The following is a 27,482-nucleotide window of genomic DNA, read 5'->3' as shown; positions in this document are numbered from 1 at the left end:
GGAGGAGCAGAGGAGACCCGGGGACGTTCTGCTCTGTCCCAGTCTGTGAATTGCCGTTTTGTTGTCCGATGAGCTGCGTACATCTCTGTGCTTCTCCCGCGGCAGTCATGTCGTTTGTCTTCCGCTTCCTTGGCAGCCTCTCTGGAACACAGAGTATCAGAGGCTACGTTTTCCCTCACGGACTACCTTTGCTGGGTCAGTTCTCCGCTGGCTGTGGAGGTTGTGCCAGTGAAGGCCCTCCAGCCAAAAACACTGATCGAGTAGCGCAAAGAACTTGCTAGATTTGAAGGGCTCTGGAAAGATAATTATGGAGAAGTCTCCCATTTGTATAACATTTTAATAACAGTTAAATCAGTGTCTTAATTCTGAAGCACGGTGTACTCAGCACCAGGAAAGAGAATACTTAAGCTCTGCGTGGAAGAGATTTCCTGCCTGTGAAGAAATGACTTAGGACCACAGACACGATCGATGAATGACACCAAAGAGAGGAGCCCTCAGGATCACAAGCTGGAACTTGGGTCTTGTGCAGAAGCAAACCGTCATTTTAATTGTTTAGTCTAGTCTCCTAATACAGGGACGTAAACCTTCCTGGTGAAAGTACAGAAATGATGCCAAGAAGAATTCTAGGGAAGCAAGCACTGGGAACGAGCAGGCGAGGAACACCAGCAGCCTGTCCCAGCAGGCTGGACACGAGCTGGTTTTCCTGAGCTCCGTAACGGCACGGCTGGAATCCCACGGCTCTGATGGGGGCAGGCTATTATCAAGTTTGTGTCCATTTGTTTTTCTGATTTTCTGAGTACATCACGGGGCAAAAGGGACTGCTGATAGCTAGTGGGAACGCAGTGCCTGCCGTGACGCCCAGCGCTGTGATTCCAACACGTGCTGAGATTTCACGGGGCCGTGAAGTGGGTGGTGGTGCTTTCCAGTACTAGCACAGAAGAAAACAGGACAGAAGCCAACCGCGCTGACCCCAGGACGAGGTGAGGAGAAGGGCGTCCCCACAGCCCTGTCAGCCCCCAGGCGAGGGGGGGGCACCGGGAGCCAGGCGCGGCCCCTTTAAGGCGCGGCCGCCACGTGACCGCCGCGGCACGTGACGGCGCCCAACATGGCTGCGCCCGGCGGCTCCGAGGCGCTGCCCCGCCTGCTGCTCCTCTTCCTGGCCTTGGCCCTGGCCCTGCTGCTGGCGGCGGGGACGGGTCCGGATTCGGACCCGGATTCGAGTCCGGCTCCGGCTCCCGGCGGGTCCTGCGGGTGCGGGGCCGGCCGCGGCGGCGGGCGGGAGGCGGCGGCGCGGCGCTACGCGGCGGCACCGGGCGGCGGCAGCGGCAGGAGCGGGCCGGTGAGCGGCGGCGGGGGGAGCGGGGCGGGCAGCGGCTGCTGGGGGCAGCCGGAGAGCCGGCCGCAGCTCGCCTGCACCGCGCTCACGGCGTCACTCGGCTGCGGTCAGCTGGAAGCGGGGATGGGGGAATCGGCCTCGGCAGCAGCCGGGTGCAGCGCTTCGCCGCACCCTCGGAACCGCAAAGGTGGCGTTAGCGGGGCTGCCCCGCATCGCTGTGGGCCCTGCTGCTGGAGCTGGCCCCTGAGCACACGGAGCTGCGTGTACAAGCCAAGTAACGCTGCCGAGATGGAGGTGCTCGGCAGGAAGCCTTGGGGTATTCCCAGCTGAATCTGCCCGGCAGGCTGTCAGGGTTCCTGCCTGGCAATCCATCAGCACGTTTCAGGGTTTGGAAACGCATGCTAGGCTGTGCAGGGAGAGTTAATTTTTCATACGGCTTCAGACAGTGATTCACAAGTGAGTTTTCAGTCCCGCTTTGAGGTCTGCTTCCAGGAGGTGTTTTAGCTACAGTGGATTGGAAAGAGGTTCTTGTTTTTGAGGTTCTTTTTTAGGCTTCTCTTGTTTTGTCAGAATGGAGATGACACTTGTGGAGTAGTGTTAGGGCCACGCTACCCTGGGAAACTTTCTTGGCGAGTAGTTCTGAGACCTGCATTTCCGACATACCAAACGTCAGGATCTCTCACCAAGCGCTGCTATCCGTCAGAACAAGCTGTGCTAGCTTTGCTTTCCGTCAGTGCCTCACCTGCTTGAATCCCTTGTAAGAGCAGCGTGTGGCACAGACGGGCACGCGCCCTGTCAGCGTGTGCTGGGGCATCGTGTGCGCTGGGTTGTTCTCCTCAGGGCCGCCTCTGTCAGTGCTGACAGGATTTCCTGGTGCTCACCCACGCACGGGCCTCTGAGCCGCTGCCAGCAGAGGGAGGTGGCTGAGTTCGGCGTGAGTCTGGGACTGAAGGTAGTCTGGGAGTACTGACAATGAAGTAGGGGGAGTTTTCTTCCCTACTGCGTTCATCAGCTGATGAGGAGTCGGGTGGCTTCTCCGCAAGGTAGCTCTTGAGTGGCGTTAGCCCTTGAAACATCGCCTGCCAGCTGGGCAGGTTTTAAGGAGCCTGAGCTGTTGTTTGTCCTTCTAGCACAGGCTCCTGAGCAGGGATCGTGGCAGCTCTTCATTTTGTGAGAGAAGGGCTCTTGGGTGAGGAATGGTTTGCGTGCTTTAGCGGGGTCTCAGGAAGCACACGGTGAAGTGTGATGAGACCTTCAGGGCCTTTGTCTTCCCAGGAGGAGCTGTCTAAGGCAGAGGGGAAATGTGTTTTGGTTCCCCGGAAACTGGCTGAAGCCTTAAAGGGAATACATCTTACTGAAACAGTTAACGTTCAAGGTTATTTTAAGAAAGTTTTAGCTCTCGATTTCAGTTCTGCTTTGTGTTATTTTCTGAGCAGGTGGGGATCGAGCTGTCAGTGTTGTTACCTCGCTGTGCTGTTTTCATCCATCGGATAAGTGCTGCTGCAAGCCAAGAGCACCTTCAAAGATGAGGGAGCGGGGGAGTAAGACCGCTGAGAGACGTGTCAGTCTTTAATTTTTGGTAACCTGTTTGGTGTTGACTGCTTCCTCTGCAGATGGTCGCCATTCCGGGAGGAGCGTTCACCATGGGCACCGATGAGCCGGAGATACGGCAGGATGGAGAGTGGCCTGCCAGGAGAGTGCACGTTAACGGCTTCTACATGGACCAGCACGAGGTCAGCAACGAGGAATTCCAGAGGTTCGTGAACGCTACTGGGTACCTCACAGAGGTAAGGCGGAGGGGTGTCTTCTGTCATCTCTGTTGATGATATCGAAATCCCCCCTAAAGCTTACCCTCTTGTAGGCCGTCACAGTGTGGCATTTGATTGGAATTTGGATGCTAGAGTGTTTTGGATGTAAGAGTGGAGAGACCAAATTGTCTTTCCCAGCTGCCCAGGAGTCCGAAAGGGCATTAGGGTAGATACTTACTGTTACTTTCAGCAAGCATCTTGATCTGTGAACTTAAAAGTCTTCCCTGCAGAGTGACTGAGGCAGTTTGGTGAAGTTAACAGGTGGCTGAAGAGGTCTACGTGGATTTATTTATTTCCTTGACCTTTGGGTCCTAGGACATCTTTGTACCAGTACAACAATGCTGTTAATTCTTTTTTTTCCTTAAATTAGAAGAGCAGGAATGAAGGGATTTGAAACATTTTGCAATAGTTGAGGATTCTGTAGCCTAGTTCAGTGCAGCTACTTGATACTAAGCTGAGCAATAGAAAGCCCTGCTGCCTGAAGAAGGTGCAAGCATAATAACAGTGTTCTGCGTGTTTCTGGGAACAACAGCCTAAGAAAGAATGTGCTAAGACTCTTTGAAGAAAGATGCCACCTGTGCCTGAGGCTCTGTTCTTTCCTGACAGTTAACTGTTCCTAGCCACTTTCAGAAAACCCTGACAAGCCTTTTAGGCAAACAGAGGCATTGGGAAGGATCAGGTCTCAAGGGAGACGTTTGCTGAATTCACCTGATAAACTGGTTCTCATTTGGAAGACAGGATCGTTCTAGATAGATGAAGGGCTTCTCTTCTCTATGGCGCTATTTCTAAGTTCTTAGCTTAATTACGAAAAAGGCTTAACGATTCTGAGTTTGAACAGGACGGGCTTGTTGCACACAGCTTCTGGAAGGAGCACGTGTGCGGAGGTATTTGAATGGAGCGCTGCCTCAGGTGGAAGTGTTTCACACAGTGCTTCATCTCGGCTGGTGCCGCTGTGTGCTCCACTTACCCTTCCTCCTTTCACCCCATCACACGCTGAGTTTGAGAAAAATAAACTCAGAGTTAGGAAAAAGCAGCACTGATTCTACAGCTTTTTTTGTAATGCCCAGAAACTGTTTTGTGAATTTACATAATGTCCGTGGTACCTGCATACTGAGAGCAAGCAGCCAACCTACTTCTTGGTGGTCTTTACTACAAGTCTAGACTGAGCTCCAATGGCAAATGAAATGTGGAATGCTGAAGACAAAAATCTTCAGATGTACAGATATCTTGTTGAACCAGAAGTATTTCCTTAAAAATTTTTAAGGGGGTGGGGAGGGAAGCTCTTGATGGTGGCTCTCTGTGAGACTGCAAGCTTAGGTCCTTCAGTTGATAAACGTGTTTGCCTCTTTGGGTCTTTTACTTTGGGTGAGAGGAAAAAGACTTGTTTTTTTTTCTCTTGAATTAATAAAAATCAAATGTGGAAAGATTAGTCATATGCTAAAACTTCTTGCAATTTGATGAATGGGATCCTTCTTTTCAAAATGTGCTCCTTGAACAGTTTTGCAGGTATTTGCAGAAGCTCTGTGAGCTGTCATCTGTCCAGTAGCTGTTCAGAACAACGACGTCCTGAGATAAAATGCCTTCTCTGCAATTCCAAATAGGCTTCTTTAAAAGCAAACTCAAAATTACTGTTAGAATTTCCTTATTCTTGGTAGAATAAAGCTGTGGATGTGACTGGCATTTTAAGAATGCTTCTTTGATAATGTGATTGATTTTTTTGTTCTTTCTCTAGGCAGAGAAATTTGGCGATTCCTTTGTGTTTGAGGGAATGCTGAGTGAAGAAGTGAAGTCTGAAATCCATCAGGCAGTGAGTACCATGGCAGGGTAAAACTTGCTTAGAAGTCACTGGGTAGATGCGTTAGCACTAATGGCCATAATATCTAAATTGAATGATCTTTTCCAAAGCCATGGGCAAAAATGTGAAGGAGTGTTTGGCCTAGAGTACTAGATTTCCTCAGATGTGGGGGATCAGCAGTCTGGTCTCTGGTCTTCCTCTTCTCTCTAGATAAGCAAAGAGAGAGGTGGGACAGTTTGAGAATAAATTATTTCTTCATTAGGTTTTACTTATGCACGCTGTTTGATCCAAGGTACAGCTTGAAGAGTTTAGGGGGTGTTAGTATTTATTCAGACAAGCAACTGGGAATACCTGGGCTTTGGTAGGTAGTCATTTTCACCAAAATGGTGGAAAGAATTCTCCTTGCAAGTGAAGTAACTTTGAGTAATGAATGTTCGTGGTTCTATATAAATGATGCTCTTGGTGGAGGGCGGAAACCTTTAGAGTGTGATTTTATGTTAGGTAAAAGGGACGGTCTGACACGATTTCTGGAAACCTCCATGTGCCTATGTGCTGTGACTGGCAAAAACGTGGGGCTTGGTTTCCTACTGCAAGGAAAGAAAGATTATGAGAACTGTTTGCATCTTTGAATTCAAAATAAGCATTTGTGTATTGTGAGATCTAAGAAGACTAAAACAGACTTGCCAAATACTAGCGTCACTGATGCTGAAGGAAGTATAAACGTAGCTGGGATCATCCCATCCTCACCACAGAAATCCAGCTGACAGTATTAGAGGTGTTCTTCTTCCTGCCTTAGTTCTGTGATGCAGAAGTCTCTGAAGTAGGCTCTCTATTTCTTATTTGAACAGAGTTCTAGAATAAGCTCAGTCTTGGCTACTTGTATAAACAAACAGTGTTGGGAGCCACTTTCCTGGGTGTGTCAGCCAGATTCTAAAGTATTGGCTGTAATGCTCACAGCAGAGGCTGGAATGGAGTCCAAATGGGTCTCCTTGGCTGCTTTTATTTATGAAGTTTTTCTGTGCTTGTTAAATGTGAACTTAGAGTGACTGTCCTTTTGCTGTGTTTTTCCACATTTCTTATTAGGTCATTTTGGGAGGTACTGGCATAAAGAGCGCCTTTGGATAGGCCTGGAGAAAGACTGATTGTTTGGCTCAGTGCTCTGAGAACACTGCCTGCCTGCCTTGTAGTTTGGCTCTCGGTGCCGTCCCTGTGGTCAAACTTATGTCCTGAAGCACTGTGATATTTACTTCCTGACCTTCTCACAATGCTTCTTTTCCCCCTCCTGTGTGCTTGCCCCTCACCAGCTACATGGCATGAAACCCAGCTTCGGGGCCGGCACCTCTGTTCCAAGGGGTCAGAGAGCAGAGAGCAGGGAGCTGTGGAGCTGGGGGCAGACCTCTAATGCCTGAACACCCGGCTTAGCACCTTGTATGGGCTCCCACCTGTCACAGCTGTGCCTTCTTGTTCTAGGATGTGTTTTCTATGAGAGATTAGAATTGGAGAGTACTGTGCAGACCTTAGTCCTGAGGCGCACTGTTAGAATGGGATGTAGTCGGCTTCTCGAGCACCCACGTTCTGTGGAGGCAGAATTGGTAGCTCTCCGTAGGCTGTGCTTTCAAGAAACAAGTTGCTACAGACAACTTGCAGGAAACTTCTTACTGATAAAATGCGGAAACTTTCCAGCTGTAGTGGGGGGTTTCAAGGGCTCTGCGGAAGCAAACCCTTCCTGGGGTCTGCAAGCTTAAACAGAAAACAAAACAGCCAAACCCCAATCTGGTAATTTCTAGCTTCTTAGATTGCCTGAAATGTTTAAATCTTACTAGCTCCTGCTGGAGGAAAAATGGTGGAAGAAATCTAACACTGTTCAAATATTTACAAAAAAAGTGAACATATTTTAAAACTTGGCTGCTGCAGCGTAGCTGTTAAAATGTAATTAGTGAAAGTATAAATAGCGTGAAGTTGGTTTGCATCAACAGATCGCGATGATCAGTAACAGAAGAGTAAGGCTCGTCTGTCAGCGTGTCTTAGCTGATACGGCAGCTTGTGGTAGGTACCTGCTTGAATCGTGGCTATCACCAGGAGAAATAAGAGGCAAATATTTGTGTGTTACTGGTACTGAGAAATACCGAACCAAGCTGTTGGGGGAAATGACTGCAGCTTTGGGCTCTTAACTTAGATGTGGTTGGAGGCTTTTCTCCAGTGGAGGCGCAGTGGGGCTAAGAGCAGATGGCCACAGGAAGAGCAGTAGGAATACATTCTGCAAATCTTATTTCGTACACAGTGAAGAATTGGGGAAAGATGGAAGTGAAGATACGGACCCAATTGGTGTACAGCAGCTCCTATAACGAGTGGGGCATGTGGGGTGCGGGTGTCTGCGGGTTTTGTTCTCTGGCAGCTTTGGCTTCTCCAGCTCATAAGCTGGACGGATTTGTCACAGGCCCTGAAAGGAAGCAGACAGCTAAATAAGAAATAAGAGGTGGGGCTGGTGAAAGCGAATGCGGGAGCAAACAGCTTAGCACATAGAATAATTGTTGGAGCTCTGGGTGTGCGTTTCCTGGAGGTGAGGTGGTCTCCCAGATATCTGCCGCTACCGGAATGTAGGTGGGACCTAATCCTCCTCTGGAAGGAAGCAGTAAAAAGGGGTGTAGCAGCCAAAAACGGAATTGTTCTAGATTTCTGGAGACTCGAGTTTTTGTTCTGGCCTCTACCTTTGCTGTGTTAATGTGGCAGAGAGAGGGAACTTAGCACTGTAACGGATGAAGGGGATGCTGGTGGGACTGGCAAGGACTTCTTCAAATTAAAAACAAAAATGACTTTCTAGGGGTAGGGGGAGAAGGTTCTTCAGAAGTGAAGGTTCTTGTGTGGGCCCACTACTTCTGATAGCTTAACATTAAAATCTGTTCTTAGACTTGCAGGTTAAAACCAGCTGTTAATTACTTGTGGCCTTTCTTGGATGCTTGGCTCTCGTGTCATTACAGGCTAGAATTGCCGATGGCTTGGCAGTCAGAGGGGTTTTTCCTTTCCTTCTTTTTGGGAGCGGGCTGGGAAGACGGGTGGAAAACACCCTCAGCACTTAGAGGTTTTGCTGTTCTTGTTTTGTGATGAGACTCTTTGCCTGACCGCGTATTTCCCTGACTGAGTGGAGGAGGAAGCGGGGAGGGGAAATGCATGGCCGATGCTATTATTCCATTTGTATGCCATTTTAACAGATCCTAGAGCAAAAAGCGTGCGGGCCGTGTCTGTGAAATGAGGAGGCACTGAGGTGTGCTTGCCGATGAGGGGTTTAAGAGCTCTTGCAAATAACTGCAAGAGTTCTTGCTTGCTGTGCAGCCACCGTGAAAAAGGCAAACAGAACAGCACTTACCAAGGCTGGTGTTTAGCATAAGTCAAATTTGCTCACTGGAGAGTTGTGGGAACATTTTTATCCTTGGCTTGTGGAAGACAGCAAAATTAATTTCTGCTTCTAGGCCAGCCAGACTTTGCAATGAAGAGAGCAGGAGCATGCAAACCTGTAGCCATCATTTATTCTTGGGAGGTATTGCATTTTAATCCCGGAATGCAGTGCAGTCAGTTGACTGGCAGACTTGAGCAAGTGCTATGAAACTGGAGTTCGGGTCAGCGCAGAGCTACTGGGTGCTGGGTTCATCCTCGTTTGTATGGAAACCTCTTCAGTGTGCTGAGCTGTGCAAGTGCACCTACTTAGAGCAATTCCTCCAGCTTGTAGCTCAAAGGTCCCGAGTCCCATTCCAAAAATGGTGAGAGCGTTATGCGTTTCACATGGTCATGTCACTAACCTGAAATGCTCGTGTTGGCAGGATAGCAGTCTTAGCATTCGCAGTAGTTCCTGTGAAAAAGGTACATTCTGACAGCGTGTAACAACTTGGTGACCTGTGGCTTGGGGAGAGCAGGTAGGTTACTGGGTAGGTTATTGGGTACTTCCTGGTACCGTTAAAATGTCAGCATATGTTCTGCATAAGCAGAAGCTGACAAACACTTTGGTACTTTAAGAGCAATTTTTGCCTTTACCACGCTTGGCTCTTGCTCTTTCAGAGGAAACTGAAACCCAAGGAGGAGGTGGGTGAGCCTGCCTCTTGTGGACCTCAGTGCTTCAAAAACTCTCCAGCTGGAGTTGTGAAGGTGGAGCTGTGACATGTTGATCTCTTTTTTTATGCCATTCACTCCTGGGACTAAAAGATGTGCAACAGGCAGCTCTCACTGGAAATTGCCACTAATGTCGGTCCGTGTTTCTTGGTGTAAACTCCGCCTGTGAAGTGGGGCATTGCCTGTGCCTCAGGCTGTAGGTGCATCCCTGCATGCCTCGTTCTTAAAGCTCAGATCCATTTGGTTATTGGAAAAAATGACTAGCTTGAGTGCAGATTTAGATGTTGGCTGAAAAATAAGCTTCCAAAGATGGAACTCACGAGGAATATCAGTTCCTTAAAAGAAGCTTCTCTGGATTCCAAAACTTGCACTTAATGAATCTTGCTGGATTTTAGTATCAAATAGTTCTGGCTATTTTTCTTGGAGGACTCACACAGCTGTGAAGTATAACCCTTCTTTGAACGAGATTCAGTGACCTTTCCTCGTATGAAGGAAAATGTCCTTCATAAAAGTAAAGGGCTTGTTTTCAGTTTAATATGAAATCCTTTCTCTAACTCAAACTCTCTTTATTCTATAAAGCTGCCACATCTCATTTTGCAGTACCGCAATCTCAAACTCCTTACAAGCACCGGGACTTAAGGCAAGCAGTATCTGTAATAATAGTGATACTAAACCCAAATGTTACCCAATATTAAACAAAACCCTTACTGCCTTCGTTTCTGAGCCTTCCCTCTTCTAATGACGGAGGCCAGAAGTCAGAAAATAAGAGCGAAAACAGATTCTTCTGTAATTCTTTTGTAATTAGAGCTTTTTGGGGGCAGGAACTTTTAATTGAGGTACTAAACAGTGCGAGGCCTGTGGTGCTGCAGGAGCTGGTGCGATGCAGTGTTAGTTACCAGGGGTTCCCTCAGCTACCTGCTTCGCTGCCATTTCAGCGCTCTTAATTACTGGTTTGGTGGAGAACTGGGCGATGGTGTTTCAGTTCAGTTTATGTACATAATTACAGAATGTTGGCTCTGTTGCAGAGTGTTTTTGAGTACAAATACGAATTACGGCTGCGCATACAGATGGCAGGCCCCTCTGCAGCTGCCGTGGCGACCCTGATAACCAGCTCCAAGGGACCCATTCTTCGCGCCGAGCCCCGGAGCCTGCTCGCGCTGCCACTATTTACATTGCTGCGTCTCCCTGCCTCAGTTCCAGCTGTTCCAACTTAAACACGGGCCAGTTGCCATGGGGATGAGCAGTCCATAGAAATAGGTCATGCTCGTGCCCTTTGCAGTGCGCTGGTGGCAGGGAGAAGCCGCGCTGCAGGCGGAGGTGCGCAGGCAGCGTGCCGCTCCTGCGGGGCTTCTCCTTGCACCTGGAAAAGGGCTGTGGCATTGAGGGGAGCTGCTGCACAGCTCCAGCTCGCTCAGAGCCATCCCTTCTGGCGTGGTGTATTCTCAGTTTGGCCACAAAGCTGAGTGGGCAGGGGGGCTACGCTTTGTGCCCCCTGCTGACCGTGGGCTTGAAGAAGTAGGTGAGAGCAAGCAGCCAGCATGCCGCGGGGTCCACGTCAGCCCCAGGAGCGGGGGTTTGCTAACTCAGCATCCCAAATAGCTGCTGCTGCTGGGTCTGGGATCGCTGAATCCTCATCCCTGTGCTGGACTGAGCTGCTGTGCCCACAGGCAGCTCTGCCGGCAGCTGTTGGTGCATGGCAGAGCACTCCTGGGCTGCCAGGGAAGGAGGTGCCGCAAGGACACAGGCTGGGGAGGAGGCAGGAAGGTCTCTGCCCTGCTCCCAGCCATGGAAGGCATTTTTGGGAGACGCTAGGAAGATACCCTAATACAATACAGAAGAATAAATGTAAAGTTGCTTATGACCGGGCCCCAGCCTCATGTGATTTCTCTGGTTTCTGAAAGGGAAAATGCCAGCGGCTCATCTGCTGTGCAGTATTTATTTTTATATCTTAAACTCCTTGCCCTACTGAAAATGTTAAATGTTCTATTTTTTCCTTCAGCAGTTCGTGAATCAGCTGTTGCAAGTTTTAGGATATTTCTTAGAGGAGGGAAAGTTGACAGAGATGTCTGTGTATCTGCCTTACATGGATAAAACCTCATCCAAAAATGATATTCTTTACTAAAAAAATACTCTTATGTGACAGCAGTGAGGTTGCCCAGCCCATTGGGTATATTTCCCAGAGGTAATGCTTCAGAACTTACCTGCCTCCAGCCTGTGCACACGTTGCTTTTGCAGCCAGGTGTCTTTTTATCAAGCCACCCTTTAATAAATGATTACTGAAGTGTTTTACAGACTTCTCTTCGGTCAGAAAGCCATCTTCAGGTGATTCCTGAATTGCTGAAGTTGTCGCTGTGCAGTAAGCGTTGGTTGCTCAGGTACGCGTCTTGGCCTGCTGTATGCTGCTTAGGTCTGTGAATGCAGCCCTTATCACGTGAAACTCATATTGTAATGCCGCAGCACATCGACAGGTTTGGTGCTGCGTATCTAGACAAGAGCATAGATTTCTCGTGATTGCATGGGCCTGACTTCATGTTGAAAGCTGCAGCGTCACTATTTCAAGTGAGTGACTGAAGGTGAGAAGTGGAATTAGACCCCCAATTAGCTGCTCAGTTGAGTTTATTTTCTGTATTTATTTTTATGTTAAGGGCATTTCCCTACTGCTTTTGCAGTGCCGGTAGCATGGTATAATGCTGATGATGGAACTGACTTTCCTGATGTTTCCCTATCCCCCTTTTTTTTCTGTGTGTATTTAGGAGGGATTTTTCTTTGAGATAATTGCAAAGTAGTCTAAAAGTCTTAAAACCAGCAGTTAATGGAGCAATTAAAGCTAGGATATCCCAGCCTACCTTGATAAGAAAATTGAATACTTAAAACTTCTCAAATTTTATGCAAGCTGATGGTGGGAGTAAAGGCTTCAGCTGTGCAAATCGCTTCATTTGAGCAGAAAATCGTAGGTTGGAGTTAACTGTTGAGGTACCTTCACGGTGGGTAGTCTTAGAGGTTCTCACTTCTTCAGTGCTAAGGGTCTGTAATAAGCAGAACAGGAGCTCTTCAAGTTTAATCCTGAAGCAGAGAGATGGATAATCCTGAGTTTTCAGCTGGATCAGACCAAACCGAGCACTGAGCTGCTCTGCCTCTGAAGCGTGGCTTGCTCCTGGAACTGCCTTTCCGTCTGTGTCGAGGCAGTTGTGTAAGGTTTGCAGAGCTGCTATGTTTAACCAATTCTCTCACAAGTGACAGGCTATGCAGTAAAGAGCTAGAAAGGCTCTCTGCTCCATGTTTTTTTAATTTAGCATCTCTTCAGGATCTGTTCAGCAGCATATGCTGCTGTTTGCACAAAGTGGCTCTGCTGCCGGTCTCCAGAACCCGTGTTTAGGAGTGAGGCGTGAGAACGCTCAGCGTTAGGGAAGTAACTAAGCTCATTAGTGGCAAGGGAGGGCTTTGCTGTGCTAAATGTGATGTTGTAGTATCTGTGTCTAATTAGCTTTCCTGCTAATTAGATTTAGAGCAATTAAAAGCTTTAAAGACTTGTGAGAAGTTTTTGAAAGGACCGTACATTTCAGGTACGTGACTTTCTCTTTGGGAAGGAGCATCCTGGCACGCACTCAGCGCTGTTGGTGGCGGACTTAAATTAGTTCCCAATTAATTATTGCAGTCTGTATGTAGTCTGTCGCTGTTGTCGGTGTCCTAGTACTGTGTGTGTAACTTCTCTAAAGATCTGGGTGTTCTGCAAAGACTGGCAGCCATTTGGCATTCAGTTCATCGGAGCCAGAAACAGAAGATCTGCACGCGTAGTGCTCTCAAGCAGAGACTATATTTTCCCCGGTTTAAAATAAACCATTTTGATTGAAAGCATCTGCTTTTTCTTTTGCATAATGAAAATGTTTTCCATAATTAGTCTTCTAAAGTGTAAGTCTTTGCAGTCTCTTGCAGAGATTTTTCCCCTAAACTAGAGGTGTCATTTGGAAAAAAAAAAAAACAAAAACACAAAACTTGTCTTTAGTAACTATCAGGATAAAATTTTACTGCTGATATTTCATATTCAACGTGAACTTTTAGCAAATAGTACTGTGGCTCTCTTCTTTTCCTTTAAGAGATGTCAGGTTCTGGCTGCAGATTTCTGTCCTGTCTGGAGTGTAGATTAAACCTCAGAATATACAGGGAATTGGTTAAATCAGCCTAGTTCTAAGCCTATTAACTGCAGCATCTGTTTAGCAGCTTGGCCGTTCTGAGGCTTTAGGATAGTGCTATGAGAGGATCTCAGCTGAACGGAAATCCCATCTTTGGGTTTGGATGCTCAGTAACAAAGCTGTAGTTTCTGGTGAGAGCAAATACTTCAGTGCAGGATTGCCACTGATTGACAACAACCAGCCTTTAGGTAAGGTACCCAGGCATCTGCTGGGGGCAAGTCTGCCTGTGACCCTGTGACGATAGGAGAAGAGGGAAAAGTTGCCATTTTTAGTGGAGACTGGATTGGATGCTTGAAAAAAAAAAAAAAGGTGCTGTGTCTATGTGTATTAGTAGCACTTTATTTGCTAGGCACTTCATTTTTTTTTATTTTTTTTTTTTCTGTTGAAACATTGAAGTGAGAGATCTGAGGTTTGGGTGAGACTTTTCCTTAACTAATGTGTGTCAGAGATGACTCCTGTTTGTGTAATTGTGTTAAATGCTCTTCACTGTTGAAGAATGAAGCCTCCTCCTGGAAGTCAAGAGTTCAATGTGCTGTGCAATGACCTTCTCAGCTTGGAAGTAAGCACAGTAGAAGAAATCCTTAGCAAATACTTCCTTGGCTTTGCAAAACCAAATTTGAGACTTTGGGTTAGTGAAGTCCTGTGTTTACATTATTACACAATAATCAGCTTGCAAGAAAATCTTCAGTAAACAACCATTTTAAAGAAAAAAATCGGGATGTAATGGGTTAAAAAAAAAAAGCTTCACTTCTGTGTCACCTCTGTCTCCACCTTCTGGAAGCTGATAGCCAAGAATTCAGAATCAGCTTGCTGAGTTAAAATAGCTGGAGAGCAAATGTGTCGCAAGATGCATGTTTTGACCCTAGTTAAAGGATGTCATCAGGATTTTGTTTTAGTTATTCCAAAACACTGACTCCAGGGAGCAAATAATTGGGATGAAAACCTTTTCAAGGCCAAAACTGTCTTTTATAATCTCTGCAGTATGTGCCAGACCAAAAGCAGCCGGGATGTTAAGTGGTTTAAATGCACGATGCATGGAACGTTGTGAAAGGCCCAAGTACAACTTAATGCTCTGGATGAACTCTTTCAACCACCACCACCTGAGATGTGATGGGTCAGTTAGCTACAGGCAGAGCCTCGAGCTGTGAGCTAAAGCTGTGTGGCCAGCTGCCACGCTGTGTTTGTTTCAGAATAACCTGTAGCTGGGTATTCACGTGGTCTTCCCTGGCCATTCTTGTCCCTCTTGTCCCTTTTCAGGTTGCAGCTGCTCCCTGGTGGCTGCCTGTGAAGGGGGCCAACTGGAAGCACCCTGAGGGGCCTGACTCCAATATCTTCAACAGGTAAGTCTTAATTAGCCATTCAATTATAAAATAAATATATAAATAATGCTTGTTATATAAATAAACCTGTACGCATGCACCAAGAACCAAGGTGCAACAAAGGGTTTTGGTGAGTTACCTGCTTGCTGCTGCTCCTGTGACCATTTTACTTCCTCCAGGGCGTTGTGTGCAGCGTTCAGTGGCTGTAGGGCTCATGTCCCAGCAGTATTTCAAACGTGTCAGTAATTACTTTCCACCCCAGGTTAAAAGAGTCCATAGTGAAACGTGTTTCAGTGTGTGTGTGTTCCACTGCTGGTACATAAATATGTGCAGAAGAGTTGATCTTTTAAGGGTAAGTTTAGAACAGTCAGTGCAAATCTGGTTGTGGAGGTGAAGAGCAACTGCTAGCTGTGTGCACACTTCAGTAGCGCGTGTGGTGTCTTCCATCTGGGATTCAGAGGCCTGGCTTTCTGGCAGCAGATGACTAAAGAGTTTTGTGTTTTTAATGTCTTCTGACTTTGTGGGCTGATTATCATGGAAAAGCAGTTGTTACTTTATCTGGAAGCTAAATGCTTTGGGAAAAGTGTACTCTGAGCAGCCTACGGGGAGTGCCGTGCCTCGCTAGTGTTAACTCTGAGACCTGCCAATCGGTATCTTTATACAATCACTTCTGGTTAAGAAGTAGAATGAATTCTATGCCTAGAAAATCCAAAGGCTTCACTTTTTCTCAGGTAGTTTAGGTAGCTCTGGGCTGCACATGCTGAGAGCCACTGCTGCAGCTGTGCACGTTACTGTGCTCTTGGATGCGATGTGACTGTCCTCGTTTGGGACCTCTTGTGTATATTGCAAGTCTTTCACTAGGCAGGTGACATCGAAGTTGATGCTAACTGCTTCCCTAGTTAAAGTTTCTAAACTGCTGCTGGAAATAGGCAGCCTCCCCAGCCTAGATCTAGTAGATACTGGCATGTTTCGGAGTCCCCTGAGGACAGGGTCGTGTTAGTGTAACATCAGCTGCTGCCTGCACTGCTTGGTAACGAGTCCGTTGTCGTTTCTCCAAGGGCAATGAAAGACTTATCTGAGGCAAAAATAGAGATAATATCAGGAGGCATTGTTAGGGGAGGTTGAGAAATTTAGGTCACAGTCAGCACATCAGAGCTGGAAACCTGCCACGCGGATCTGGTGTTGTACAAACTTGGCCTGGTACAGCTGCTAGCGAGCTCGTTGTGTGGAAGCAGTACGACGGCCAAGCAGGCCTAGACTGGCTCGTTAAATGAGGCAGAAAAGACAAGTTAATAGAAAGGCCTCTGAGGCTGTCTTCTGGGTCAGCACCCTCAGCTCTTGAAGTGACTTGGTGTGTTGGAGGCTTGGATGGGGAAGGTCCTCGTGACAAGGATGACGAGGCGTTCGTTTAGGCTTTGTGGGAAGGGAAGCCAGGATTCGAAGTGCAGTTCTAGAACCAAGCCAAAGGAAAGATGGGAGCCTCTGTGTAAGCTGCGGGCTGCCTGAAACACCAAAAGAAAAAGCTTTGTTAAACTTGTGCAGTTTGCTGTTTCCTGGATTGGGAGCTGCAAAAGATGGTGTTGGTAGGAGTAAGGACACTCGTCGCTCCTATCGTAACTTGTCCAGTCCTGACTGGAGCAGCCAGGCTGTGAGCTCCCTCACAGTGCTTTGTGGCCAGCTCTTACGGATTCTGTCAAGTTTTCTGTGGTGTGTGGCTGTGAGGCTGCCCGGTTCTGCTGACGGTCTTGTCCCGTTTGTTTTGTTCCCAGAATGGATCACCCAGTTCTTCACGTTTCCTGGAACGATGCTGTGGCGTTCTGCACGTGGGCAGGGAAGCGATTACCAACCGAGGCTGAATGGGAATACAGCTGCCGAGGGGGCCTTGAGAATAGGTAAATGCCACTGATGTGTCTCTGATAGTATGGAAAGCTGATATTTACTGGATTGGGAAAAGCCTTGAGAGTTTTGTATTGCCCTGCACGTCTCTTGTACAGAATGTGTTTCTGTGGTAAATATAACCCAGCCTTACTGGGAACACATTCCTTTAGGTAAATTGGTTTCCATAAATACCTGAGGGGTATTTTGTCATCTAAGTCCTGTAATAGAGAAAGAATGCAAAGAGCCCGAGTGGAGGAGATGTGACCATGCCAGGACACAGGACTGCTGGCATCGCATGCAGGAGACGTAAGATAAAAAAAAAAGGGGCTTAGTGCCAGGGATGAAAGACTTGCCAAAGAGCTGGAGAAGTAAATAAGCGTGTTGCTTCACAGCAGCTTTTGGGGCAGTGGATACGCCTGTTAGGTGTCTGTGGGCTCAGGGAAGACAAGGTGAACAACAGTTTGTGTATTCTCCCTCCTGTGTCCTGGACTGCATGCTGCACATGCTGCACCAAGTGCTGCCTTCCCTTCCTCCGTGCACATGTTGTCCTTGCAGAAGCCTTGTTAACTTTTAATTCTGGTAGATACTGGTACAAACTGAACTGGAATACAAAAAGTTTCACCAGAGTAACGGTGCCTAAGGTGTTTTACTTTTATTGAAGAAAAAAGTTTGACAACTGCTTCTCTGTCTTTTAACAGGCTTTTCCCCTGGGGCAACAAGCTTCAGCCAAAAGGCCAACACTATGCTAATATCTGGCAGGGAGTGTTCCCAAGCAACAACACTGCAGAAGATGGGTACAAAGGAACTGCACCAGTAAGTGTGGCTCAACCTGAATTATCATACGGAAACAAACTTCTTCCTAAAATTGAGGCCTGTGTTGAACGCAGTGAACAGCGAACGTTTTCCATTACTGTACTCTTTCACCTTTAGACTTTCAAGTTCTAATATATTTCACTGCAGGCTTGAGTATTACCAAGGGACACTTTTTAAAAGCTTAATTGAAAAGTAAAGATTACCTTCATTCTAACTTCCAGTTCATCTCAAGCTGACCTCTTTTCCCTGTCTCCGGTAACTTTTGAGTCAGCTGCTGAAATACTTTGCCTCCACATTTGGCATAGCACATTTCTTAGCTCTCATTTTTGGTTAGGTGTTCCCAAGGCTACAAAACTGTACAATAGTTTAAAAGAAATGAAACTTCCCTTTTTGGAAAAGCTGAGTCTGTCCGATATGGCAAACAATGGAGTGGAATTTTAAAGACAAGCTTGTGAATAAATTGTGGCAGTCAAAATAAGTCCAGAGAGTTTAATCAGCGGAGAAATCTGTACATGTGAGCTGACAGCCGCTCTTGTTTTCTTAGGTGGGAAAGGGAATTGGTAGAGGTAAAAAAGTTAGAGGTAGCATAGCATACAAATGCTATGTGCAGGTCTGTGTTTGATCAAACAGTGCCCCTCTTTAGAGGATCAGTCAGCAAAACCAATGAGAAGGTGCCACGTGCCTTCACAGGAACACGGTGCGTTCTTTCATTCCGTTTTATTTAAATGGAGTATGTAAAAGCATTATAGCTCTGCACTACTAGCTTGTTTGTCTTTGAGATATGAAGGCAGATGCTCTTGGCAGAGATGAACATGCCTTCAGCAGACGGGTCTTCACGTTTAAAACCCTTATTTAATGTGGCATGGTCTAAAGAACTTGCATTTGTGCTACGTATCTTCTGTAGGTCACTGCGTTTCCTCCCAATGGATATGGCTTGTACAACATTGTAGGAAACGCCTGGGAATGGACGTCTGACTGGTGGGCTGTTCACCATTCAGCAGAGGAAGCTCATAACCCCGTAAGTATTTTATTGGCATCACGTGAGGTTCAGAACTCCCTCTTAGTACTCTGGTCTGGTTGCTGTTCAGAATCATCCTGTGCTTTGCTCCTCTCTGCGTGGGATGGGCTGTGTTCTGGTGAATCAGCAAGTATCACACCACAAGCCATCAGCACTGAACTAGTAGTGTAGCCATGCCATTTTATGTATTTTCTTGGACAAACCTCCACGATTGGTTAGCAGTTGAATACTTCCAAGCTGACCAATAATTTGCCAGTACAGTGGAATTACTTTTTTAAAAAAGCAATAAAATGTGAGAAGATTGCTTTGTTGCTACAAGCTGCGCTATTTATTTTTCCAGGTGGAGAACAAACCATGCTGCATTTATTTTAATGCCTTCTACTAGCTCATTTAAAACTTGGCATGTGATAAAGCTGATGCTTATGGGTAGAAGTAGCGTACTGGGCTTTGACGGGGTTAATCTTTTGTTTTCTTTGTGGCAGCCAGAGAAAGAGGCCCAGCAGGGTAAGCTTTGTTTGTGGGGTTTCTCATGCGCTATCTCTCAGTAGATTCAAGCTCTAATGTTACATCCCCTTCTCTCTCACTTATCTAGGACAGCTAAATCTGAGAAATGAACTGCTCCGTTCTCACAGAGCTTGTTTTGTTCAGACACAGTTATCTGTAATGAGAAAACGAGTTAAACCTCTCTGGGCAGGAGCTATCTGTTGCTGCAGGATTTGAGTATCCCCGTGCTGTGGTCTCGTGTGATACGCTGGCTTTGTCTGGTATGCTGGACGTGATCGCAGCCCTGTCTGAGAAGTCAGCAGCTGGAGGCAGCTTCAGGAAGCTGTTAAACTTTTTCTGCTGGTCTGTACATAGCAGAGGGTGACATTCTGCTCTTCCAGGAGGATGTTGCCAGCATGAGAAAATGGGCTCATCTTGGGGTCTAAATTGCCCTAGGTCTGTACTAACAGTTTCATCACCCTGGTGGAGAACCTGGAGCCCTGATGTGTACCGATCACACTGGCCAATTCCAAGTTACTGTGTCCCAATGAGGTCCTTCAGGTCTTTGTGGTGGGTGAAGCTGTGTGTCAGGTGGTATATTTACACAGCTCTTCCCAGGTAACTGAAATGTTGGGAATGTAGGGGTTTTTGTTGCTTGATTTAAAAAAAAAAAATAGGATGGGCCATTCTTTACTTCTTGCTGGCAGGCAGTCATAGCAGTTTAACAGTTGCTTAAAAATAAAAAGGCAGCAACCCTCCTTTCCTTTGGAACCTTGGCTGTGTTGGATCACCAGGTGCTCTTTCTCAGTGTGTACAAATAAGTTGTGATGCAATTTGAGAATTTCACGATCATTCAAATTTTCTACCCACTTCTGTAATAACTCTGTAAAAATTCAGTAATAATGAAAAGCTGTATAGGATGAACTCTCTTGAATGTATAAATACACACCCGTCTCTTTCAAGCAGCAGTTCTCACCTTGCATACATTCTGTGTTGAATTCAGGTGCTGGTGAGAAACAAGAGTTACGTTTCACTTCAGAATTTTGCTGTGTTACACAACCTCACAGCCTCTTACATTTAGGTTTTTAAGTTCAGCACAAACATTTCCCAAACACTTCGGACAGGATTTAACAAGGAGGTGTTAGTAATGATGCCTTTAGTTTTTTTCAATTGGGAAACCAAGTGTCAGGATCTAAGGTCTGAGGCCAGGCCCCCCAAGGTGAATTCCAAAGAGTTCTGATTAAACGGATAAGGAAACTGAATCTCATAATGCGAGAAGTTGTCCCCAAATAGCCAGGCTACAGTACCTTCCGAGACACTGAACGTGATTAGCACCGTATCTATCAGAGCCAATCTCTTAAGTCTCTCCAGAGTACAAGTCAACGTAACCTATGTATAGGATACGTTCCTTCTGCCTAAAAGCCTAGGAGTTCTTCTAGAGGGTCTGAGGTTGGTGAAAGGGTTTTTTTTTTTTTTTTAATTTATTTTTTAACGCGTTTAGTGTAGGATCTGAAACCTTCTGTCTTCTCGAACTGGAGAGATTTTGGCTGTACTGTGGACTGGTAACAAGGAATGTAACATGGAATTTTATGCATGTGTTTTTCCTGTAATTCATTGGCTTGCACTCACAAATAATTACCAAGGGCAAAAAATAAACTGGGACATCTGAAAGTGTTTTGTAAGTTGTTTGCTGTCTTCTCAAAGTATTAGATCTATATTGTTCTATAATAGTGGTTTAGAAAAAAACTTCTTTGCCAGGTATAGGACCGTGTGGGACCTTTACCCTATGCTCCAGCAGCTGTAGCTGTGCAGCTGGATGATGAACCTTCTAACCCTAAATTAGCACAGCCCTCTTCATTCAGAGGAGCTGTTTTGGAGCTAACAGCAAGGATCACTGCTCTGTGTTTGCATTGCAGTTTTTAATGGGAAATCCTGCTCAACAGCTCCATTGTTTTCTGGTTTGTCTCGTTCTCATGTGGCTTTTTTTAGGTCAGTTTTCTGATGCCTGGCTGTACCCTGGCTTCCCTTAAAATGAGATTAGCAGGTTGTCTGAGTTGATTGTGCCTGGTGGTGGCTTATCATGCAGCGGGGCTCAGTGCATCCACATGCAAGGCTTGGAAGTCAGTTCCCAGGGACCCTGGAAAAGGCGTGAGCCTGCCCTGCGGGGGAGCACCCATGCACAGAAATCAGAGGGCACAGTACATGGGTGTGTTTTTCCTCACGTTTGTAGGATATTCAGTGTAGTAGGCATAGCTCTTTTTTTCCTACCAGTTCTCAAAAGCTTTTGCCCTAAATGTGAGACTGAAGGTCCAGAATGGGAAGGCTTCAGAACATGAAGACTCCTAGTGCGGTCATGTTCAGTGGGTGCAGCTGAGAGCTTCTGTAGCTTTTCTCTGTGGAATCCCCTCCCAGAGGACCTCCTGCCTAGAGGTGAACTAGTCCTGCATTCAGGAGGGGTTAGAGGTGAAAATTTCCTTCAGCGAGTGTAGCTTTATGTTGGTCAAGGCTTTTTTCTTGAGTCAAATACAGAATAAAAATACGTGCTAATTCAACTCCCTACAACGCTGAGAGGCTTCTTAGTGGCTGTACTGCCTTTTAGGCTTCGCTTGCCACTTGCCTGATAAAACAGTTTGTTTTCTTGATCTTGTTTGTCACGTTGTAGGACACTTTGGCTCCTTCCTAACAGTAGTTTCTCAATGCACAGGGACTGTAGGAAGCATGTAAGAAGGCTTGGTATCAATACTGGAAACCAAGGATTGCAGCAGGCTGATGTTAAGCAGATTGCAGCAGTAACTTTCACAGCTAAAGGACTGCAGTGGGAGAATCGCTCACCTGCGTAATGAGCGTGTCAAACCACAGAACCACCTAGCTAGCAGAAGTGTTATCAAGGAAGCCCAGCTTTCTCCTTGAACTAGTGGGCCATTATTTGGAGTTGGAATTGAAAAAGAATTGTGAAATAACCTTGTTAAAGCAATTCTAGGGCCAATTTTATAAGCAGTTTAAATAAATCACATACATTACCCTGCAAACGTACCTGCAATTACAAAATTGTCGCTCGTAAGTGCAGTGCTTTCTGCAGACCTTTTTAGCTGTCACAGTCCCACATAACAACAGATTTAGTACCCAGTGACTGGGAGATGTCACAGACTGCCTCGCAGCGCAGTCACTGCCTTGTGTTGTGAGTGCACTGAGGACTGGGAAGAGAACAAACGCCCAGCACTGGATATTGCAGCCCCTCGTCTCTAACTGGCCACAGGTCAGTGTGATCTGTGCTCTTAGAGGCTCACAGCTTTGCGTGGTGATGAACGTGGGGCCGTGGATGTGTTTGTGTAACCCCCTGCAGAGGTGACACGGAGCGGTGGAGCTGACAAGTCAGCTTTCCCTGAACGTGCAGGCTGGTGTGCGAAGGTACATAACCTGTCCGTAGGAAAAGTCTGAGGCTACAAAATCAGAGCTGTTTTCAGAGAGTATTACTCTCGTGATTGCCACTGTGCTTTTTACAGCCTATTACCAGGCGCTTCACAGAAACAGGCAATGCACTCTTGGCAGGTAGGTTGCAACTGGAATGTGAAATGTTGCAGTACCGGAGGGGGAGAACATCTACTCAGCTGTCTGCAAAGCCTTCGCCATCTAACCATTTCAAGCTGTCTTGTTCAGACACGGCTGAAGTTCGTTGTTCACTCCGAATATTCCCGCGTGCTCCTTGTCCCTCTCCCTGTTCCTACAGCTCTGTACCCCGTAATTGGCGATTGGTCTCCGCGTGGCTGCTAACCGGTGTTGTCTCCCCACAGAAAGGGCCCTCCTCAGGGACCGACAAAGTGAAGAAGGGCGGATCCTACATGTGCCACAAGGTAAGGTGAGAAGGCCTGCAGCAGAATCCATCAGTTCAGCCACTGGCTTGTTAGCAGTTTCTGCCTTCCAGCCATTTCCATTTATTTCTGATGTTGTGAGACTAAGCTGAACGTACTGCTGGGCAGCCAGTGTGTGACAGCAGCCAGAGACAGGCCTCGCCAGCAAGCTGCCAGCGTTCTGCAGAGCCATAGAGGTGTTTGCTGTATTGCTCTCGCTGGGTATTGCTAGTTTGCTTCTGGAAGGAGACAGATGTCTGTGGCAAGGAGGAAGTAGGCATAGGCGCTGCCCAGGAAAACTGAAGCTTATTTAGCTCTGACTTGCAGAGTTTTTGGTTGCATGGGAAACTGAAAGCAACCTGACTGAAAGCAACCATACTGCTTGCTGAGTAGATCCCAGTTCTAGATAAATGTTCCTTTGTAGTATATGGAGCTCAATATAAAACTCGGCTTAAAAGGCAACTGACCTGTTAGCACCTGAAATTCAAAAACTTCAATACTTTTAATCACGTCACCAGGCTTGGCATGACAACCTGGAAAACAGCACGAATATTGTTTGATGCAGATTTTAACTCAAACTGAGACTTACACAGCGAGGTCTGAGTGCACGCGTGGTGTCTGGGAGAACAGCTAAGGTAGCGTGCTGAGTACCAGTGCTCCTCACGTGCCATTGGCTCTGAGCGTGCTGTGGGGGCTGCTCCATCCCATCTTAGGCTGTTCCTCCCTTTTTGATCTTGGAGGACCCCTAACGGATTTCCAAAACTTCCTTTGGAAAATAATGTGGATCCCTCTCCAAATAATAAATTTGGAGAAGGGGGGCTGGGAGTTAAATGTGTCAACTTCCCTGATAGCAGACATGAAATCCTTTCCGGAAAGTCTGGGTACCACCGCGTGGAGCAGCCTTTCATGTTCTTCTGGTTTAGCTTCTACTGGGAAGTACGGGATATGTTTTCAAAGCTACTTTCAGGAGCATCAATCATGTTTTAAACTCCATTCACCCTGCACTGGACAAAATGCTCACTGTACATCTCCTTTGCCATTAAAGCTGTTCTGTTCTTTTTTTTCCCAAAGCCTGCTGCCGGCCAACAATCCTCATAATTAGATTAAATCTTTCTACAGTGAGATCCCATTTTCTACACTGACTTCCTTCTTAGGTGAAATCAATGTCAGATGTTAATTAGCAGTTTTGATTAAATTAACACTCGAATAGACTCATCTCAGCGCTGAATAATGCGACCCAGTTTAAAGGCTTGTGAAGATTCTAGTCTGTCCTAGAGCTTTTTGTAGGTGATGAAACTAGGCTGTATACCAAGGCAAAGCAAAATCACCAGGTACTGTTAGTGTAAGGGCTTTTCATTAGCTGCCTAAAAACCTGTTTAGACTCATTGCTGCTCTGCCTCTTGCAGCTGACAATGTAAGTACCTTCTTACACACGTAGCACACACTTCTATTTTCAGAATAGTTCAGCTCCTGCATCCTAAGAGCGTGCCGTAAGTTTAGGGGCAGAGCTCTGCCGTGTGCCATAGCAACAGCATGCCCCCTTCTTGGTCAGGGCAACTGCTGCTCTCTGGCTTTGTGTCGGTAGCAGGGCGAGCGAGGAACTGGTGTAGGAATGTCTCCTCGGAGGGAGATACTCGTGGGGAGAAACATCAGCGACCTGCTGTCTCTGCAGGGATGGCACGGTGCTCAGTGATGGTCGCCTGACCACAAGCTGTCACTGCCCTGGTGGCTGTGCAGGGACAATTGCTGGAGTAGCTACACCCGAATTCCTGAAGGGGATTTTATTTAAAGGGGTGGGGGGAACACGCACCACCCTCTGTTCTCCCCTGGACCCCCAGAGAGTGTGTGTGTGTGTTGGGCGTGGGGTGTCTGCTTTTAACTGTTCCAGAAATGTGGTTCAGAGCCTGACTACATGGAGCTGAACCAGCGGCGTTTTTGTTGGAGGCCAGGACTTGCAGCTGGAGGAGAGGAACACAAAGCCTCAGCCCGATATGTTGGACTAACAGCACAGCGCTGGGCTGGCTGCCCGTAAGCTCACAGCGTTTCTCCAGGTGACTCGTACAGGCTTAGAGTGGTCCTTACCGGCGTTGTTCCCGGTGCCATTTTTGATCTTACTGGTCCCTCGCAGAAGCACCAAATTCTGCCAGCAGAATGAAAGCTCTGAGATCGTTCACCTACACACGTCAGTGCGAGGACGAGTCCTGTCAGACAGCGCGGTGCCCTTGGCACACAGGTGAAGTGGCAGTGGTTCCTCCCTTCGTTTCTGGAGGAAGCTGCATCGTGCTCGCAGCCCGTTCTGGGAGAGGGCTGTTCGAGCTTTTGCTAGGAATATCTGGAGAGCAATTGGGTCATTTTATCAGTGGCTTCATTTAAGTGATAATTTTTCCAGCCACCAGACCAGATTACATCTCCATTACAAATATCCATAAAGCAGTAGCCATAGGAAAGGTGCAAAAACGTTTGCCTCTAGTGCCTCCTTTCTTCCTTTTGCATCTCGTTCAGCCAAACTCTCTTTAACAGGTGCCAGTACCTGCTCATTTCCAGCTGCCCCCTTGTACCTTGACACCGAGCAGGGCACTGACGATGGTCATTTTAGCTGTTGTCCAGGCCATGATATGTTGTTAGCCTACTCTCGTGCTTTCAGACGTTTTGCCATTCTAACTTCCCTTTGCACCTGTTGCAGCTGGTCTCTTCCCAGTAGCATCTCCCTTATCTCTAGCACAGCGATTTGGATCCATATCCGTTCGTTGGTCTTTCCAACGGTGTTTGGAAGGTCTTGCTGTGTCACTAACACTTTCACCTCAGGGAACACGAGCCGGGGCAGGCTCCAGCTAGCATCTCCCCTTTCTCTCCAGTCTTACTGCTACAGGTACCGTTGTGCCGCCCGCAGTCAGAACACGCCTGATAGCTCCGCTTCAAATCTGGGCTTCCGCTGCGCAGCAGACGCCTTGCCAGACCTGCAGTGACACGGGGGCTGTCACACTGGGACTGAGCGGCTGCGCTGCACCCACGGAGGAAAAAACGACATAAGGACTGTCACCTGCTGCTGAGACAGAATGGAAAATCTCCTCACGTTCCCACGGGGCAGGGAATCCAGTGCTAGCCCCCATCGCTGGAAGCTTCCTGTATTTATCCTCGGGGAACCTGGCCTGGATTTCTATCCTGACCGACCTTTTCACTGCTGTTGGTTTCAGGGGGAGTGTCCTGGAGCTACAGTGGCACAAAAGTGAGCAAAACCATGCTGGCCATATTTTAAAAGGTGAAGGTCAGTAGATCCTTTGGAAAAGATCTTTGAGAGTTTTATGTATGGTTTGAATTTCCACACTCAAATCCCATAAACAAGGACTTTTACAGATCTGAGAGCTTTAAAAGAAATTCGAGGCAGTTCCTGCTTCTGTGACCTTGTGGGAGGCACAGGCACCAGTTGAGAGGAGGAGAAGACTGAAGACAACTGTCCACAGGGGCAGTCGGTGCAGCTCTCACATCGCATCCTGGCTGCGCTGAAAATCAGACCCAGGAACGTGCTTTTTCTGGTGTGGTATTTGCTCCTCTTTAGAAAGTGCCCTCTGCAGCTGAGGGGTGGCAGTCCTCACGGTGATGATTGGAGATGTGTACGGTTGAATAAAATGCAAAGCCTTTCCTTAGGTGTAAGACTCTTACTGATGGAAAAACACTGGCACCTTCCTTGGAGTTTCTCTTGGACATGGTGTAGGCTTATTTGGGGGACTTGCAAATTGCAATAATGGCATTAGAAACTGGGGCTAATGCCTCTACCTGAATACCAGGGCATTAAAGTGAAAATAGGTAAATGGAACTGAGCCCTAAGGCCTAAAAGGGTAAATTTGGGTAAATTCAGGAACCGATCTCTCTGTTCAGAACAAACAAAACCCCTTCATTTAATAGAACAGTTGTAGCAGGGAGAAGAGCACAGGGGAGTACTGACAGCTACCTCGTTTTGGGATCTGAGTATCTCAGACCTTCTGAAAAGTGTTTTGTGCTCTCACTCACTCTGACCACAGCAGCTGGAGGCACTGCTCGGCCAGGGCAGGGCTTGTGCTAACTGGAGGCTGCAGAAGCACTCGTCCCTGCAGTAAGCCCCATCCCCGAAGGGCTGTCCTGCCAGACCGTGGTGTCAGCTGGCTGCCTGACCTCTGCCAGGCTGAGCTGCCTGTGCGTAAAAGGGAGCGATCTTGGCCGTCTTGTCAGATGCTTTGAGAGGCAACAGTGAAAATGTGAGGGTGTGACACGATTTTGGCATTAATGCCACCCCTTCCCAGCACTGTTTGCTTGTAGTAAACTCAGTGGGGTCGCTACAAATCCATTGCTTGCCAGGTACTGCTCCACTTCTGTGTTTCACATGGAAAGGTGAGTCCTGGAGGGCATCTGGGGGCACCTTCCAGGAGCATCAGCCTCTGGAGGGGATGGACACTACACATCATGCTGGCAGCAGAAAGGATTTGGGAACACACCACCACGTTGAAAACTACATTAAATATTTTCTATTCTAAAGGCTATTTTACTACTATTAAATGTTTAATTAACATCTTTGTATTAAAATGTATTTCCCTGTTCCTCTTACTAGATTCTACTTTTCTAAACGGCTATTTCTGCTATGAGAAGGAACAAACACTTCAATAAAGATGTTGCCTAGAATTGGTGGTGGTTTTTATTCCGGAAAAAATGCCTTGAGGGGAAAGAAAAACAAACAAACACCAACCATGTAATTCTGTATATCGGAAAGATCTGATCACCATTTCAAACCAGCTTCGTTGTGTCACAATGCTGGGAATGTGCCAAGGCTCGGAGATAGGTGGAGGGAACCCTCCCTGCTCTTCCACTGAGATGGTCAAAGGTGTCCCATGTCTGCTTTTTTTTGGATTGTGGTTCCTGTAT

At 47.1% G+C, this 27,482-nt stretch overlaps 1 protein-coding gene across 2 annotated transcripts; it reads left to right on the top strand.

Annotated features, from left to right (window-relative positions):
• Window positions 1-1,104: 1,104 nt before the first annotated feature.
• Window positions 1,105-26,229, top strand: SUMF1 (sulfatase modifying factor 1). Of its 2 annotated transcripts, XM_035337907.1 has the most exons (9): window positions 1,105-1,339; window positions 2,950-3,123; window positions 4,877-4,951; window positions 14,488-14,570; window positions 16,319-16,441; window positions 17,126-17,240; window positions 18,145-18,258; window positions 22,533-22,592; window positions 25,445-26,229. In XM_035337907.1, the coding sequence occupies exons 1-9, from the start codon at window positions 1,106-1,108 to the stop codon at window positions 25,553-25,555; spliced, it is 1,089 nt and encodes a 362-aa protein (XP_035193798.1). In that variant the 5' UTR covers window position 1,105; the 3' UTR covers window positions 25,556-26,229. The 2 variants fall into 2 exon arrangements, with proteins under 2 accessions (XP_035193798.1, XP_035193799.1); XM_035337908.1 differs by lacking the exons at window positions 22,533-22,592; window positions 25,445-26,229 and adding an exon at window positions 18,599-20,487.
• The last annotated feature ends 1,253 nt before the right edge of the window (window positions 26,230-27,482 follow it).

This window comes from Oxyura jamaicensis, chromosome 12 (genome assembly GCF_011077185.1).
Source record: "Oxyura jamaicensis isolate SHBP4307 breed ruddy duck chromosome 12, BPBGC_Ojam_1.0, whole genome shotgun sequence".
In the NCBI taxonomy this organism is placed as follows: Eukaryota; Metazoa; Chordata; class Aves; order Anseriformes; family Anatidae; genus Oxyura; species Oxyura jamaicensis.
Note: the sequence above shows the minus strand (reverse complement) of the source record. Positions and strands in the feature narration are given on the sequence as shown.